General features: G+C 42.8%; 1 protein-coding gene across 1 annotated transcript in view; it reads right to left on the reverse strand.

Moving 5' to 3' along the window:
- Window positions 1–18,147, reverse strand: part of TRANK1 (tetratricopeptide repeat and ankyrin repeat containing 1) — a 128,027-nt gene that overhangs the window by 62,653 nt on the left and 47,227 nt on the right. Inside the window, exons 5-7 of the mRNA XM_081072994.1 lie at window positions 8,429–8,560; window positions 3,737–3,863; window positions 680–830 (exon numbers count right to left, since the gene is read on the reverse strand). Of these exons, the coding sequence (XP_080929120.1) occupies window positions 680–830; window positions 3,737–3,863; window positions 8,429–8,560 (410 nt within the window). The remainder of the gene's footprint in view (window positions 1–679; window positions 831–3,736; window positions 3,864–8,428; window positions 8,561–18,147) is intronic.

An 18,147-nucleotide genomic window follows, 5' to 3' on the forward strand; every position in this document is an offset into this window, starting at 1 on the left:
GCTTTGTGGTTTTTCTGGTTTTGCCTAAGCCAGACCACTGACAAAGCCACCTCAGGGGCCAGGTCATTAAAGTAAGAATCTAATGCAGTGATGCAAAAGGCTTCCCATGCGTCACTCCCAGACTGAGTGCGTGGGTCCTCTGCTGCAGTGACCATCGCAGCCAGACACCGAGCACCCACTGCCAGCTTTCCTAGGGCCCTCTGTCGGCCCTTTGAGGTTATTTTCATCGCAAACAAGAATGTGTTCTTGACGCATTGGAGAAATACATGCGAAAATCACAAGAAAGAGCACAAATTACATAAAACAAGTAGTATAAATAGGGAAATCTCTCTGAATAGCAACACAGAAAAGAGCTGAAACAAAATTGGGACTGCTTTAAGAAATTTGTTTTTTAACAAAGGCATGAGCCACTAAAGCTTTCAAAATGCTTTCTAATGAGAAAACTAGTTCGATTCAAACTACAGAAATTAGCCACAAAGAAACACCCTGTAATTATCTCCCCAGGAGCCTGAGTCCCTAGGAGCCCTTCAAATAAAATAACAAGGACTTGGAAGGGAGGGAGGGAGGAAAGGTGGGAGGGAGGAGGAAGGAAAGAAGAAAGGAAAGGAGGGAGGGAGGGAGGCAGGGAAGGAGGGAGGGAAGGGAAAAGAAGAAGAAGGTTTCCCCATATCCAACTTACTGCCCATAGTGGTGAACACTCCCACAAGGAAATCAGCAACCTGGGTCTGATCCTGGCTGCTCTGTAACTGTCGAAGACCCTCAAAAAACATGTGAGCAGCTTCATAGGGCTGGAGCAACCGCAGCAAGGAATAACCAGCTCGGTAGTATCCCTGGAATGGGGACAAAACGGAAACCTTAACATTCCCATCTCTTCTCTGCTGCTGAAAGGAAGGGCAAGATTGACGACAGGGGAAATGGACTCCAGCAGTCTCCCTTCTACGGAAACAGAGGTTTCTAACGAGCACTGGATACAGGGTTGCCACATTACATTCTGTGCCACATTTTTCCTGTCATTTTCTCACTGGCAAGAAAATCGCTGCGTTCACATCTGTGACGTATACACATCTCACATATGACACAGAGAAAAGGCAGCAGGCTTGGTTCCAACTACATGTGTGGTTTATTTCTTCATGACTCAAATCAGAGCCTGGGCAAGAAGAGAGGAATGACAAAAAATCTACGACAAGCGTGTTCCAGAAAAGAATGAGATTATCATGTAAACACAGCAGTTACTCCCTGCTCCTTTCAACGTCATCACAGGCATAGAGATTTACGGAGCTCCACGTTATAGGTAATATATACCGGGTTTCCCCAAAAATAAGACCTAGCTGGACAATCAGCTCTAAGGCGTCTTTTGGAGCAAAAATTTAATATAAGACCTGGTCTATAGTATAAGACTGGGTCTCATACAATATAATATAAGACCAGGTCTTATATTAATTTTTGCTCCAAAAGACGCCTTGGAGCTGATTGTCCAGCAAGGTCTTATTTTCGGGGAAACAGGGTACCAGAGGCAAAAAAAACCAAAAAATTGATTTCTGAAGAGAAGAAAATTACAATTAATAAAGGAAAATAATCTAGTTTTGCCTATATGTAGACTGATGCAAAAGGCCTCCCATACATGCAATACCGTAGCTTAGTAGGAACAAAAAAAACACTTACCTGCTTTCCCTACTTTGACCATCTACATGCACTGGCACTTAAAATTCCACTTACCACCAAATCTCTATTTATTGAATTGTCTTAACCTTCATTTGGAAGTCTAAATCTTAGATAATGATGAGAAAAAGGGGGAAAAAAATTTTTTTCCAACCAGGTAAGCTAGTACAGAATTTTCCTTTTCTTTGACTTCCTCAGACTTAAGTTTCATCTTTTATTTTGGATAGGCGTAAATAGGATCAGAATATGCCACCCCAAAATACGAGAAATGAGGACTGCATAAATCTCCTCTCCTGTGGAATTTTTATGGCCGTGAAGAAGACAGAAAGTCAGCACTGCGATGGGCCTCACAAACAAACCTTGCTAAGATAGCCCATGCCCTCCCCTAGTTTCCCTGGTATATTTACTTTTCCACAGTTTGCAGCCCTCAGAAGTCTGTAAAACACTCTCCTTTGTCTTGTGATCTCCACAATTTATAACTCTTCGTTAAAAATGGTATATGAACTCTCAGGCCTACCTGCTTCTCAAGAGTCTTCACTTCTTTTCTCAGAAGGCCCCCGTGTCACATAAAAATTAACATCAAATAAAACTTGTATGCTTTTTCTCCTGTTCATCTTTCTCTTATCAGGGTCATTTGCAGGGACCCAGCCACTGAACCAAAAGAGGCTAAAGGAGATGTTTCTTTTCTTCCCCTACAGAGGACATGTGGGGGCAGGGCAGGCAGGGGGAAACAATGGAGAAGGAGGGAGACAGCCAGGAGTTCTGGATGAAAATGGGACAGTGGTCCTGGTTGCTATGCTGTAAGAAGCTGCTACAGGTTTGGCTGCTCAAGGAAGAACCGGGGAGCATCACCCAAGACCCCCTCCGCCCCGTGGGCCACAGCCACAGCCTCCACCTCAGAGATGTAGGCAAATCCTAACTACTCCCCCTACCCTAGTTAGAGGATGGGAAAATCCTAAAATGTCATTAGGCAGAACTCCTCAGGAATGCATTCCCATTTTCAAAACTATTCAATAATTTCCATAGTATCCATTCTCCAATAGAAGAGGCTTAATATAAAATATACAAATCCCTCCCTTGAGGTTGGCCTAATCGGTGGGTCAAACTTCCCCAACCACTTCCCACCGTGTTGTTTCTAGCAGCCATACACAAAATGCAGATGACAGTGGACATAATACAGACTCTTATTTACTGAATGGGAACAACTTTACTTCATGTCTCCTTAATCCTAGAAGCAACTCGAAGGCATAGGTGTCATCTCATTTTACAGTTGGGGAAATGAAGGCTTAGAGAGGAAAAGTAACTCACCCAATCTGTTGAAACCAGTGCGAGGGAGAAAGGGCTGCACTTTCCCCACTTCATCCTGCAGCCTCTCTATAAAGTGTCTCTGGGTGAAGCCTCTCTATAAAGTGTCTATACCACTAATTAGACACTCAGATGTATGCGGCCTCCACTAGCTCCAGAATGGAATTTCAGGCCCCTCGTTTTGCACATGCTTTTCCTCTCCCTAGCTTAACTGTGAACGACTCAAGGCCTGGGATGGTGTCTTCCACTCCTTCCTTTGAAGCATCAAGAGGGTGAAGGCACCTCGTGGAGAGGGCAGTCAAAACATTTTAGCCGAAAAAGTAATCAAGTGATTATTTACTAGCCTCTCAAACATCCCAGACCCCTCCAAAGGGGCTAATTTCTACTGTAAGAAACACTGCCATGCCGGACACCCAGCTTGCCTTTGAAATAAAGCTTTGCTAAAATGAAACCTTGCAAACAGCAAAGAACACGACTAGACGATGAATTCTGGTGTAACTCCATCGGAACAAAACAAGCTCCAGGAGGCTCTCCACTGTACTCCATCAGCCAAGAGGCCCAGCTCAGCTCTCCCCTACCAGGAGGTTTCAACACTTGGCCATCATGATTTTTACTCTTCTCTGGGTACTGCTCACATGCCTGATGGGCATCTGTTTGAAGTGCAAAAAGAGTTGAAAAAGAAGCACTCCCATTTTAAAAAGAAAGGAGGGAAGGTGGCAGGTTAAGAAGAATGAGGCAGCAGCCACCCCAGCTGTCATTGCACCGTACGTACCTTCACGTAGGTTGGATCCCACTGGAGACATTCCTTGGCAGCCACGAATGCCTCGTTCCATTTCCCAAGGTTGTAAAATGCATTGGATTTGTTGCACAGCAGCACAGCCAAGTCTCTGGGGGGAACCCTAAGAGAAAGAACAAGCCGGTGGTCGGTTAAACTATCTTCCTGCCAATACAGAAAATAATCCGTGAAGGCCACTATTTTGGTGCTGCTGCTGCTATCACAAAGGGGTTTCAGCAGGAAATGTCCCACATATGCCTATCAGATCTGACCCTTGTAGCCCTCTAAAAGCCTGGGGCACTTGCAAGGTACAAATCCATCCTTCCTTGCCCCCAAATCCTCTGCTTCCATCTTTTAATGACAGTGTTCTCAACACCTCAATGCCATCTCCTATTGATCTCCACAGATCTTTTCATATTTTAGAGACCACTGCTGAAGACGCTGCAAAAATGGTTACTGCTTCTAAGGTTGGAATGGACGGGAGTTCCCACTGAGCCTTAGCAGAGTCCAGACAAGGTGTGAACCACTCCACATGCATGTTCATGCTGAATGGAGACAGAGCTTATCACAGGAAGGGCCTTTCAAAACACGTGACCACACCATCCCCATGGACCCAGGAGAAGCGCTGTTCTAGTATATTGGCAGGGCCACTCTAACATTTGCAGGACCCAGAGGTCTGCAAACAGAGGCCCACACACCATGTGGTTAATCTGCACTGCCCAATAGGGTAGCCACCTTCCACATACGGCTATTTAAATTTAAATTAATTACAGCACAATAAAATTAAAAGCTCAGTTCCTTAGTTGTATTAGCCACAATTCAGTATTCAATAGTAGCCACACTCTATAGCACAGCACATTTTCATCATCACAGAAAGTCCTGCTGGACAGTACTACTCTAAGTATTTGAAGGCCATAAATCAAGCTTACAAACTGTTCAATAAAATGTGCTCTGCCCTCCTGATTTATAGTAACTGGAAGGCAAGGTTCATATTTAGCACTGCAGGGACTGTGTCAGGGCAGAGTGAGCCTCCTGCTCTCTTTCCACCTCAGCCTCCATCCTGCACTGTAACAGGCACAATTCCAAGCTCTGTCCACACCCCGGACTTTGGCCAGCCCTCAGAAAAATGGACCGCAGGAAGAGACCTGTGTAGGCCCTAGGAACAGGGTCCATGGACAGAAATTCTAGGCTTCTGGTATCCACGGTGTGGCTCAAAAGGGACAGAAGGGCTCGAGGTGGATAAAACCCCTGGCCTCACAGAATCCTGCCAGTAGGGAGGGGGGCCGCTGGGGGAGGCCAAAAGGGGGCTCTCTAAAGCATGACAGGATGGGGCCCCTCTTCCCTGGATCTCGGGGTAATACAACTAACTGCAAGGTTAGTGCTAAAACCAGGTGGAAAGGAGGGAATCACAAAATATATCACAATATGTTAACAGAAGCTCAGGGCCATTGAATTCAAGATACACAAGGGGAAAAAGGAAGGCTCATGCATCTTTTTTAAATGAATATTTTAATTGTGAAAATAATACAAATAAAAAAAAGAAAAGAACACAGATCACTATAGAAAAGTTAGGTAATGGGTAAACACAAAAATAAAGCACAATTGGGGTGGACGGGTGCCTCAGTTGGTTGGAGCAGGCGGGTGGCTCAGTTGGTTGGAGCTGGGTTGCAGGTTCAATTCCCACAAGGGCCGCTGAGCTGCGCCCTCCGCAGCTGGAGTGGGGGCAGTGAGCTGCCCCTGAGCTCCCACAAGCCCTGATGGCTCAATTGGTTGGAGCGCGTGCTCTCAACCACAGGATTATAGGTTCGACTCCCGCCAGGGATGGTGGGTTGTGCCCCCTGCAACTAAGATTGAACAATGGGGCTGGATGTGAAGCTAGGCTGCGCCCTCCACAGCGAAGAATGAAGGGATAGCGGCTTGACTTGAAGCTGATGGGTCCTGGGGGAAAAAACACTGTTCCCCAATACAGTCCTGTTCCCCTTCCCTAATAAAATCTTTAAAAATAAAATTAAACAAAATAAAGCACAATAAAAATCACCTTTAGTACTATCTCCACCCCAATGCTTTATGTGTATAGCTTCTCTCAGCACCCATGATTCCCTCTGTGTGACTGGCAAGGAAGCTGTGACCGCAGTGGAGGAGATGCCATGGTGTCCAGCCCAGATATCTTGGCCAGTGTGGCCATTCCCAGCTGTAGTAAGTGTTGGCTGCAGGTAAGGCCTCAAGAGCTTTACCCTCAGCCTAATGGGAGCACGCTGTCCCCAGGAAACTGTGCCCCTGCTGTGGACTGAACTGTGTCCCCACCCCCTCAGATTCATATGTTGAAGTCTAGCTCCCAATGTGATGGTATTTGGAGATGGGGCTTTAGGGGGTGTAATTAAGTTTAGATGACGTCCTGAGGGTGGGGCCCTCAGGATGGGATTAGCACCCTTATAAGAGACACCAGAGAGCTTCCTCACTCTCTCTCTCCCTCCACCATGTAAGGACACAGGGAAGTGGCCACCTGAAAACCAGGAAGAGAGTTCTTATCAAGAACTGAATTAGTCAGCACCTTCCCAGCCTCTAGAACTGTGAGAAACAAATTCCTGTTGATTAAATCACCGAGGTTATGGTGATTTAATTGTTATGGCACCCTGAGCTGACTAATATAGCCCCTCTCCCTAGGACAACTCCCAGGGGCCAGACAGCCTACAAACAATGATTGACTGATATGGGAATCAAAAGACCAGCCCCCTTGCCACAAAGTGGGACCAGCTCTGCAGTACAACTCATGCTTCAGAGCTCCCTGGAGAGATCAGACTCCAGATGAGACAACATCCCTGCTTGGAGCCTTCCCCTCCCCCCTCCTGCTCCCTCGGTTCCCTCCTCCTCAGAGTACTTGCTCCATAAACTACATTCACCTAAATCCCTATGTCAGCTGGCAGCAGCAGGAAGGCAGGCAGCAAGTGATGGGTAAGGGGAACACTGTCAGGAAGATCCGTAAAAGATATCATGTGAGGGTCCTGGATGAAGTCCCATCAGTGGTCACACAGCTAGCAAGTGGTGGAGCTGAGATTTGAACACTCACAGAGTGGGGTCAGTCTATGGCCATAATCAATATACAACACTACTGCTTTAAGAAAGCTGGCTGTTTTGCCCTAAATGAGGAGCTCTAGACCCAGCTCTGAAACAGTTCTGATCTGAACCAAGAGGTTGGTTCCACTATAGCTCCAAGCCAATCACACTCAACTGAAGTCCAGCTAGAGTGTAGACACCAAGGTGATAGGAGGTAGGGGGTGAGAGCCATGTTTCGGTGATTTAATCCAGTGCCATTTCTCAGTACAAGTTCAGGCTGCACATACCCCACAAATGCCACCTTCTGCTTCCTCTACTATGTCTGCTCCCCAAGTATGATCTGGGAACCTCTGGGGGTCCCCAAAACCATTTCAGGTGGTCCACAAGGTCAAATTATTTTCACAATTGTAGTAAGCTGAATAATAGTCGCCAAATAATGTCACCTTTTATGGCAAAAGGGACTTTGCAGATGTGTTTAATTTATGAATCTTGAGAAGATTGTCTTATATTATATACAATCACAAGGGTCTTTCTAAGAGAGAGACAGAGTGAAACCAGGCTACAGCAGAGTAGAAGGCAGTGTCATGACAGACATAGACTGGAATGATGTGCTTTGAAGATGGGGGAAGGGGCCACACGCCAAGGAAAACAGGCAGCCACTCAAAGCTGAAAAGGGCAAGGGAATGGGTTCTCCTTCACTAGGAACCAGCCTGTACTGTTTTAAGCTACGAAGTTTGGGGTAACTTGTTACAACAGCAACAGGAAACTAACACAATAACATTAAGACATTATGTCTTTTTTCACGCTCATTCTCTCTCATGTGTACGGAGAATTTTCCAGAGACTATGTGACATGTGATATCGCAACAGATTGAATGCTGGAGCAGGTGTGAGAAGCCAGGTGTCTTCTACTGAGACAGACATTGAAGAGATCTGCAAAAATGTATAATAAAATGTGGCGCATTTGTTTGCTTCGGAAAATATAGTTATTTTTCTTTAAAATATGTTATTTATGTTAATATGGACTTACTGTTGATATTTTTACATAAATACGTACTTTAAATTTCTCTCAGTTTTCAGTTCTGACTATATTGTTTTCAATACAGACTATATTGACAGCTAAAACCTACATAAACAAAAGTTCTTTGGGATCCTCCATGATTTTTAAGTATGTCACAATACTAAAATGTTTGGGAATAGGTCTATTAGAAGCAGAAGGTGCCGGGGAAGAAGTAAGCCTTAGTTCTCGAGTAGTGTGCACTACTAGGGGATAAATGACATAGGTACTCAAAAAGAGGAAAAGAATGACAACTGAGAAGTTTGGGGACTTCAGTCAAACCAGGAACTCTGATCCAATAACCAGACAGAAGGGAAACTTTAGTTATGTTTATCAACTATCCCTTAGGTTTCACTTTCTATTTCTCTCAATACTCTGGTGTTCTCTATTCAGAGTCTCAGCTGACAACACAGAGAAAAGCAACAGGAAGTAGGGGAGAAAGAAAACATAAACTCAGCAGTGTGATAAGAAATGACAAGAAAAACTAACACAATAACATTAAGACATTAAGACAAAAGCAATAGAGTCCCCACTTACTTAAAAAAAAAAAAAGGTGGAGAGAAAAATCCAAACACTTACCCCCACTGGTATAACTGCAGAAGAATCTGGATGGCTTCATCGTACTTTCTGATGGCCAAAGAGAAGTTCCCATTCTTAAAAACCTGGTTGCCAGATTCTTTCAACAGCTCAGCGTAAGCTATGGGGTCCATCCTGTGAGGAGACAGAGGAAAGGGTGGCTGCCAGGCCCGCAGGGATCCGGTCCCTTTCGCATCTGCATTGCTGAGAGTCAGGAGAGGCAGTGTGTTCATTCTGGCCCCACCCACCAGGGGAGGGCACACCCTAACAACACCCCTCACCACTATGGGACCTGACCGGAGTCTAACCAGGTCATCTCTTCCTCAGTTCTTTTCTGACCTCAGGGGCAGGCCAGAACAATGCCATTTATTCTGTATTAATGATCAAGCTAGGCCCTGAGCAAGGAGATTTGCTTCCATGCACAAGACAACATAATCCTGGCAGGTAGTTTGGCTCAAGAAGTGGCAGCTATTCCCATAACAGGCACTCTCATTACTCTCTCCTTTACCCATCACTACAGCCTGCCTATAAGGAGGCATTGTCCTCTCTGTTCGAATGAGGAAACAGGCTCAAAGAGGTTCACGCCACTTGCCTAAGGATCTGCTAATGGCATTCCCCAGTTCGGACCTCAAATTCAGGTTTCTGCTCTTCACAAATATCACATTGCCTATGATACAAGCAGAACTCAGCTGATAGTCCTTCCACTCAGAAGGTGGGTTGGAGAGGGAAGGTACAGTTCTACAAGCCACCACATACAAGGGGTTAAGATGCAGGGCCACAACCCCTGCCTCTCCCGAGCTCTTCTCTTCCTAAAACACTATATATAAAATAAGCTCCAGAGTACGTATTTGTCACTGAGATTTGTCTCTGAATTTGCCATCGCCTGCTTACTTGTCTGTGCCCCCAAGAAGCCCTTGCTTCTTTCAGGTCGTGACTTCTCTTTTATTCATTTTTGTATCCCTATGGCCTAAGATATAACGGGTACTTAAATACTTGTGGTGTAACAAATCTGACCCAGAAAGGATGCCTGTTACTTAACGATTCTCTCTGGTGTGGCCTGGGTAATCTGAGAGAAGTCCCTGGAGCCCTGCTGACATGATGGGCCTCAGGAAGTGTTTACTGAACAAAGGTAGTGGAGAGGAGAGCATCTTGGAGAGCCTCAAGAAGCAGATGCCAAGGAGGTAGGGGCCAGCAGAAATATCTCTTAGGATTTCCTCCTCCCAAGATGGCCGGAGGAAAGGCAAGGGGTCACCCCAATAAACTTTAATTAAAAAAAAAAAAGAGAGAGAGAGGCAAGGTGATGGGGAAGGTCTTAAATAAGGACAATTCAGGCGTTTGCATATGCCATGTACCTGTGGGGTCATACAACCTATTGGAGGCCTTGTAAACCAACACAATTCTTGGACAGATAATCATTCTTATTCTTTTTATCATTTCAGATCTTGGTAAGGGGGTTGGGCACAGGAGAAGCAGACCCAAGCAGACATAAGTAGTGGCTTATTTTAAACCCATATGAGCTTATTGGAAATGGGGTTTTGTTTGTTTGTTTGATTTTTTTAACTGTGCTGCATTCCTCAGGTAGAACTGTATCAGAACGAGGCACATGATTATTAAACAAGTCAAAAGACAAAATTGCGCCTACACTTTTCATTAAATAATCTCTCAATTCCATGGCTCACATTTACACAGAGATGACTGAGGAGAACATGAAAAAAAAGGAATTGATGAATTAGAGAATACAAACATGAGTGTCTGTCAGATATTGTGAGCCATATATGTCCAGTGAATGTTTCTTAAAATTGGCCATGATCAGACAACTAGAAAAAGGAAATTGCTGTAACAATGAACAAAGGGTTAATACTCCTCTTTTGTAAATAGCTTTACACCACAAGAAAAGCCCAACACTCTGACCAAACTGTGTAAGGTCCTAAACAGACAATTCACAGAGGAATACAAGTAATGGTTAAATATGTGGAGACTGGATAAATAGCATCACCCTCACTAGTGAGCAAGAGATGAAAAATTAAAGCAACAAGGTATCACTGGAAAATGATTAAAAGACTGACCCCAAGTCTGGGCGCTATCATATGTTGCTTACAGGGAAATATACCGTACCGTGGATAGATTTAGGCTCACGGATGTTTGCCACAGTGAAAAACTGGAACTAACCCTCCCTAAATGCACCATAACGTGGGTTAGAATCAGTTGTAGAAGGTCCATATGGTGTAACACCATGCAGTTATTTTTAAAATCATATTGTAAAAGAATACTTAATGATAGGCTAAGTTAGTAAATGAAAAATACAAGTTACATCAAAAGGTGTATAATCCCGAATTACATTTTAAACTCACATATGTATTGAAGATATGCCGAAATATGAACAGTCACACCACTGGGATTGTTACCCAGAAACCACCGGGTTTGACCAAGCCCGGACACTGCACCGAGAAGGGCTATCACTCCGGTAACAGGGTTACATAGGGTTTTAATTTTCCTCCTTGTGCCTTCCTGAACTTCCAGTTGCTCGGCAATGTACCACCGTAATAATCAGACCATATATTATTTTTTGTTTGTTTTTACAGTTCTGCCTACACTAAGCAGAATGAGCCCCCCTCCTTTTATTAATTTTGCTCTGAGTTCTGCTCTTCTTTCATTCATTTATTAATTCCATTAAACGTGTTTTATAGGCATCATGGAGAACCTCGACTCTAGGCACCAAGCAACATCTCTGAGTGGGTCCTTCTTTATATCTCACAAGCTGCCCACAGGCACCTCAAGGAAGGGGGTTTTGAGGGAGTGGAAGCTATTGCCATCAACGTGCATATCTTAAAAACCATCAAAATGGCAGCCCTCCTTGCTTATTTCTACAAAGGTGTCTAGCCTCAGGTACTTATTGGGGCTGTTCCCAAGTCCGTCTGGGCTTTCCTCGGTGCCTGATTCTCAGCTACTTTCATTCCCTCTCTACTTAGCCTTGTCACTGGCCAGTGGCAAGGCATTCTGGTTGTCACCAAATGTCTCATTCTCAGCAAAAGGCAGCCTCGGTGAATGGGTGCCTTTCTTCTGGGAAACTCAGGCCCACCACCTCCATTCTGGATTAGCTCTAACAAAAGCCCCTCCACATTTCCACAGACTCTGCAGCACCTGTTTATGGTCCTAATTTCTCCAGGAAAGAGCCCAAATGCAAACAAATATGGTGGCTATGTTATCAAAGCCTCACTAGACAGAGCCCTATTGCAGACTGAACAAGCAGTGAAGCTAAGCAAATCTGAGCTCAGGGATACCTTCAAACCCCAAAACTCTCTTTCAGGGAGCCCCCAGTGGGCTTCCACCTCTGTGCCTTCTAAAATAGTGTTTTGCTAGAACCTTCTACCTGGCCAAAATTCACTGGTGAGCTATTTGGTATTGGGTGGACCGAGGTCCTTGCGTGGACCCGTGAGCTCCTTCAGAGGTCGTATTGCTGGAATTCAGCAATTTGAGGTCTGTCAGCTCCACGAGTCGCACGTGGGGCCAGGTAAGTGCTTCCCAACATTTCAGTTTCCTTAGCAGGGGTATGTGGTTCTCTACCAGCTCACTGGTCAACTGGGGAGGAAACTCTCTGATATCCAGTCTTGAACCTGGCCCTGCCTGTGCTTCAGCTTCATCTCCTAGTGATGAGAGCTTCACGCCTGGTTCCCACTCAGCCATTTCCTCGCGGTGTAACCATGGGCAGGAAGAAAGCTTCACTTTCTTCATCAGTGAAATTGGGCTGCTTTGAGGGTTAAATGAAAGAGTAAGTGATGAACAGGGTGAGCTTAGCTCAATAGATATCCCCATCCTAACTGCTCTCGGCTTGTGCTGTCCAATAAAGAAGCCACTAGCCCCATGAGGCTATCTGACATTTAAATTTTTTAAAATAAATTTATATCCCCCTTCACCCATTTTCCCCACCCCCACCTCTGGCAACCACCAATCTGTTCTTGGTATCTATGAGCTTGGGTTTGTCTGTTTGTTTGTTTTAGAGTCCATATATAAAGGAGATTATATGGTACTCGGCTTTCTGCCTGACATATTTCACTTAGCATAAAGCTTTTGCAGTCCATCCACGCTGTGAAATTTCAAGATGTCATTCTTTTTTATAGCTGAATAACACTGTTTATCCATTCATCCATCGATGAACACTTAGGTTGCTTCCCTATCTTGGCTATTGTAAACAATACTACAATGAACATGGGTACATAAGAGGTCTGACAATTAAGTTTGAGAACTCATCCTAGAAAAGTGCTACATACTTCATTGCTGAATATCACTATGGTCACCTTCGAAGTACTCCCCTTGGGAAACTATGCACTGATGCCAGCACCTAGTCCACCCTTCAAAGCAATTTTGGATTCTTTTGCTGGAATGGCCATCAGAGCTGTCATCATATTACCCTTGATGTCCTGAATGTCATCAAAATGTCTTCCTTTCAATATTTCCTTTATCTTCGGGTAAAGAAAGAAGTCATTGGGGGCCAGATCAGGTGAGTAGGGAGGATGTTCCAATACAGTTATTTGTTTACTGGCTAAAAACTCTCTCACAGACAGTGCTGTGTGAGCTGGTGCATTGTCGTGATGCAAGAGCCATGAAATGCTGGCGAAAAGTTTAGGTCGTCTACCTTTTTCACGCAGCCTTTTCAGCACTTCCAAATAGTAAACTTGGTTAAGTGTCTGTCCAGTTGGTACAAATTCATAATGAATAAGCCAGCCCTCTGACACCAAAAAAGATCAGCAACATCATCACACCAAATTCTTGAACTTGTCAGACCTCATACATCTTTTCAATTTAATGTTGTTGTTTTCTTTGGATAAATACCCAAAAGTGGAATTGTTGGATCAAATGTTAGTTCTATTTTTATTACTTTTTTTTTTTGGAAACTCCATACTGTTTTCCACAGTGGCTGCACCAAGTGTCATTCCCGCCAACAATACAAGGGTTCCCTTTTCTCCATATCTTTGTCAAGACATGTTATTTCTTGTCTGATAATAGCCATCCTAACAGGTATGTGGTATAACTCATTGTGGTTTCGATTTGCATTTCCCTGATGATTAATGATGTTGAGCACCTTTTCACGTACTTGTTGGATGTCTGTATGTCTCCCTTGGAAAAAAATGTCTATTCAGATCTTCTGCCTATTTTTGATTGGATTATTTGAGTTTGGTTTTTTTTTTTTTTTTTTTTTTTTTTTGCTATTGAGTTGTATGAGTTCTTTACATATTTTGGATATTTGCTCCTTATCAGATTTATGACTTGCAAATATTTTCTCCCAGTCAGTTGCCTTTTGATTTTGTTGATGGGTTTCCTTTGCTTTGCAGAAGCTTTTTAGTATGATGTAGTCCCACTTATTTATTTTGCTTTTCTTGCTTTTCTTTTTGGTGTCAGAAAAACTTACTACCAAGATCTATGTAAAGAAGTTTACTGCCTATGTTTCTTTCTAGGAGTTTTATGGTTTCAGGTCTTACATTCAAGCCTTTAATCCATTTTGAGTTAATTTTTGTGTATGGTGTAAGATAGTGGTCCAGTTTCATTCTTTGGCATGTGGCTGTCCCGTTTTCCCCAAAACCATTTAATTGAAGAGACTGTCCTTTCCCCAGTGTATATCTTGGCTCCTTTGTCATAAATCAATTGACCATATAGGTGTGGGTTTAATTCTGGGCTTTCTATTCTATTCCACCATCTATGTGCCTCTTTTTACACTAATACCATTCTGTTGTTATTACTATTTTAAATAACATTTAATCAATGTTATTAAAATGAAACTCTTTTAAAGGTCTTAATTAAAGATTTCAAACATAAAATATTTCCACTGTACTTACAAATACAATAAAAACATTCATGTCAGAATCTTTTTTTCATATTCCTCTAGAAACCAAGAGTGAACTCTTAATGTTATATAGACAAACATCACATGTATTCATCCACTTATGTTTCTGCTTTTTCTTGGTATAATCACATCACAGGGGAAAGTGAATTGCCAACCACATGGAAGGCTTTTCGCTTCTTAATAGGATCGATTTATTGACAGTTACGTTCTCATTATAGGGAAGAACGCTCTTTATCTCTGAGGCCTTAGAACACAGAGGGCTCAGTTGTTGAGTCCATTTTTTTTTTTAAACAACAGAGTGGTCTATTTATAAAATGAAATTGTTACATACAAGTGGTAACAATTTAACATAATAACAATCCGTTTGATAATGTGTAGTGAGCCCTTACTATGTGCTTCACAGCATTATGTCACTTCATTCTTACAAGCCCCAGGAAGTAGGCATGATTGTGTCCTCATTTAACATATAAGGAAATGAGACAAAGAGAGGTTAAGCTACTTGCCACAGTCATACAGTAAACGGCAGAGCTGGAATCCAAACATAGGGGGCCTGACTTTAAGAGCTCAGCTACACTCTGAAGGGCGAAAAAAGAGGCCAACAGGTCAGCACCCAGTCAAATCACTATAGTATGTGATAGTTTGGCTGGCACCGAACACTTAGTCCCCTGCACTTTCAGTTTTGCTAATGATGCAAAAAGCTAAAAGACAAATAGAGACAGTCTGACAGCTGCAGCGTTGGCTTTCAGTCAGTTTCACTATGTCCCTATAAGAATCCAGGATTCAGGTATGTCACGGGCTACCTAGCTACATGTAAGGAAACAGAAGCAAAAAACAAAAATGCAAATGCACTGGGTGGATTTTAAAACAAGGAAGGTTGAAAGAAAGAAGACACAGGTTGTTGCAGTTTTTATTACTCACTGTGTATGTAGACATGAAATTCTATACCTGACTTGCAGGAATAGAGCAAAAACTGCCAACAGGGTGGGCTTAGGAGAAGCTGAAATGGGCAGAGGGACGTTTTACCTTTATATGTTATCTGGGTACTTACTACTTGAAATCTTGAAAGCAAGTTTGTTCCCTTTTTGAGGTTTTGGTGGTTTGTTGTTGTTTTTGTTGTTGTTGTTTTAATTAAAATCCTTTCAAACGACCCTAAAAGCAGTCAACAATCCAAGATCAACTGCAATGCTAGGGGTAGAGACAGTTTCCAACTGAGGCCAGAGAGAACAAATCTTAAAACTGACTCCTTCCTACTTCCCACTGGAAGGAGGCCAGGATAAGAATGCAAAAGCAGACTCATTCTGGGGATTCCAATTGGTTTTGTGTTTTGTGTTTTTTTGTTTGTTTGTTTGTTTTTTGCTTTTCTTTCTTTTTTTCTTGGGGGAAGGGAAGCAAATGTAGGAGAAGAGAAGGAATTTTCTTAAGAAACTCACTCAAAATCTTTCAAAAGGCTGCTGGAAAATGCAAAGTATTAGGCACAAGCCTTTCCTACCTGGGTGTCTAGATAGAACAAGATAAACCAGATCCCCTTGCTACTCCACCTCTGCTCTCTCAGCAGCTTGCCCCAGCACACCAAAGCCCAGGTCAGTAGCCTTCCCTAAACCTAAGGCTGTCCCAGTCCAACCAATCTCCTTCATTCATCAACTTTAAATTATTCCGCCTCAGTTTACTGCCTCGTTAGCCCCCAACTACACAGAACACCAAAGTCAAGATGGTGATTCTAAAACCAGTTAAGGAGTCCAGCTCTGAACTACTCTTGAAAATTTACATCCTAAAACTCATACTGCCAGCAAAAAATAAACACCATAAATAACTATCTCCCTAATATGTAAGATCTCTTGCTTGTTTTTAAATCTGTGCCTCTTTTGATAAAATTTTCACATACTCACGCAACACTTAAGTATCTCCCAAGAAGATCAATAACTTTCAGAATACCCCAATTTTAATATTTACACAGCATCTACCCTGTGCTAGGCAGTGTACTGGGCGTCAAGGGGTTGACGGTGAAAGCACAACCGCTATCCCCACCTTTGAGAAGTTTATTGTTTATTAGGGAGATGGACATTAAATAAATAATGACACAAATATTATAGTTAATAGATTTTTTTCATCTTAAGAAGAAAACGTAGAGAGTATAAGGAAGCATATAAAAGAAGAATATCGCCTAAACTGCAGGGGCGAAGGGAAGGTCTTTCTTGAAAGTGACATTTAAGCCAAGATCCAGATAATGAGCAGTTAGCTCAGTGAAGAGTAGGGATAGGTGTCCAGGCAAGGGGAACAGTATATGCAAAGGCTCTGAGCTTCCCAGCTCAAGAACTGCCAGGTAAGTAGAGGACAGAAGTGAAGCTGGAGGAATAGGTACTGGCTGTAATAGATGGGCGACCTGGGATCTTGAGGGCCATCAGAGGATCTTGTAATTCATCTTCAAAGGCAACTGGGAAAGCAGCAGTGTCCATCACAACTTTGTGTGATGATGGGCATGATCTATTGTGTACTCTCCAGTACTGTCACCAAGAACCACGTGTGGCTCTTATACATTTGAAAGATGGCTAGTACAACTACAGAACTGAATTGTTCATTTTCTTCCATGTCATTTCATTTATTTATTTATTTTTTAGTTCATTTTGTTTCATTTTAACTAACTTTAGTTTACATAGCCACATGTGACTAGTGGCTGTCCCATTGGACAGTACAGCACTAGAGGGTTTTAAGCTGGGAATTAACAAGAACTAACTGGCTCATACTGGCTGCAGGCCAAGTGGAAAGAAATAGGCCAAGGTAAAAAGAAACTCAGGAGGCAGAGTCAATAAGAGTTGGTGATGGAACTACATGGGAGTAAAGGGCAGGAAAAATCAACTCCAAAGCTTTTCATCACCAAAGAAAATTTTGCATTAAAAAAATTGGAGCTTTGTTTTCAAATATAAATGTATATAATATTATATATTCTTTTACACACACACACACAGTTTAGCCCCTGGGAACAACCATTCTGATGCCACTGAATCTAATGGGGTAAAGTATATGCGCTATAAAATCCACAATTTTGAAAAATACACAAAAGCCCGAGAATGGGTCACTTGTGACTGTCAAGGATGTACCAAGTAGAAATACATTCTTTAGGAAAATATATCCTGTGAGCCAAACAAAGCATCATGCACCCATTACAATGTCCAAGCAACAGCACAGTTTGGGGGGCAGAGTGAGGGTAGCAGTCACAGAGAACCATTCTCCCCTCTAGAAAAGAGGTCAGTCAGCCCTACATCTTGACTGGGAAAGATACTTCTCTACCACAACCAAACCAAAGTTAGGATGTTGCCTTTTTCTTCTTTTTTGTTGTCTGTTTAAAGGTGGTGGAGTACTTAGGATAGGGGTGGGGGAGATAGAGAGTTAATGGGAAAAGAGAGAGCAGAGGTGAATTTAAAGTTTTCTTCAAGTGCCATTTCTTTCATTACCGGGATATTTAGTAAATTTGGGGCTGCCTCTACATACGTTAGTCTGGAAGTGATTTTCCCTATCATATGCATTCTCAAGGGGGCAATATCATCCCCGAAAGGAGCAAAAAAATGGTTCTTGAGGAGTAAACATTTTTATGTAAAAAACATAGACATATATGTACAATACACAAATAGATATACAGTGTATCTGTGGTATTAAAATTTCATAGGCAATGGACAGCTCTGTGTTAGGAAAAATCTCTTAAAAGGTTGGGAGTGGCTATAATGAAAAAAATAGTTAAGAAACACTGTCCTACTGGAAACTAAAGGGATACAATAAATGTTAAAAGTAAAAAAGGTCCATCTACAGATGAATGGATAAACAAAATGTGGTATACATTTGTAGGTACAACAGAATTCAACCCCCAAAAGGAAGGTAATTCTGACACATG

The sequence above is a fragment of the Rhinolophus hipposideros genome, assembly GCF_964194185.1.
Source record: "Rhinolophus hipposideros genome assembly, chromosome: 14".
Taxonomy (NCBI): domain Eukaryota; kingdom Metazoa; phylum Chordata; class Mammalia; order Chiroptera; family Rhinolophidae; genus Rhinolophus; species Rhinolophus hipposideros.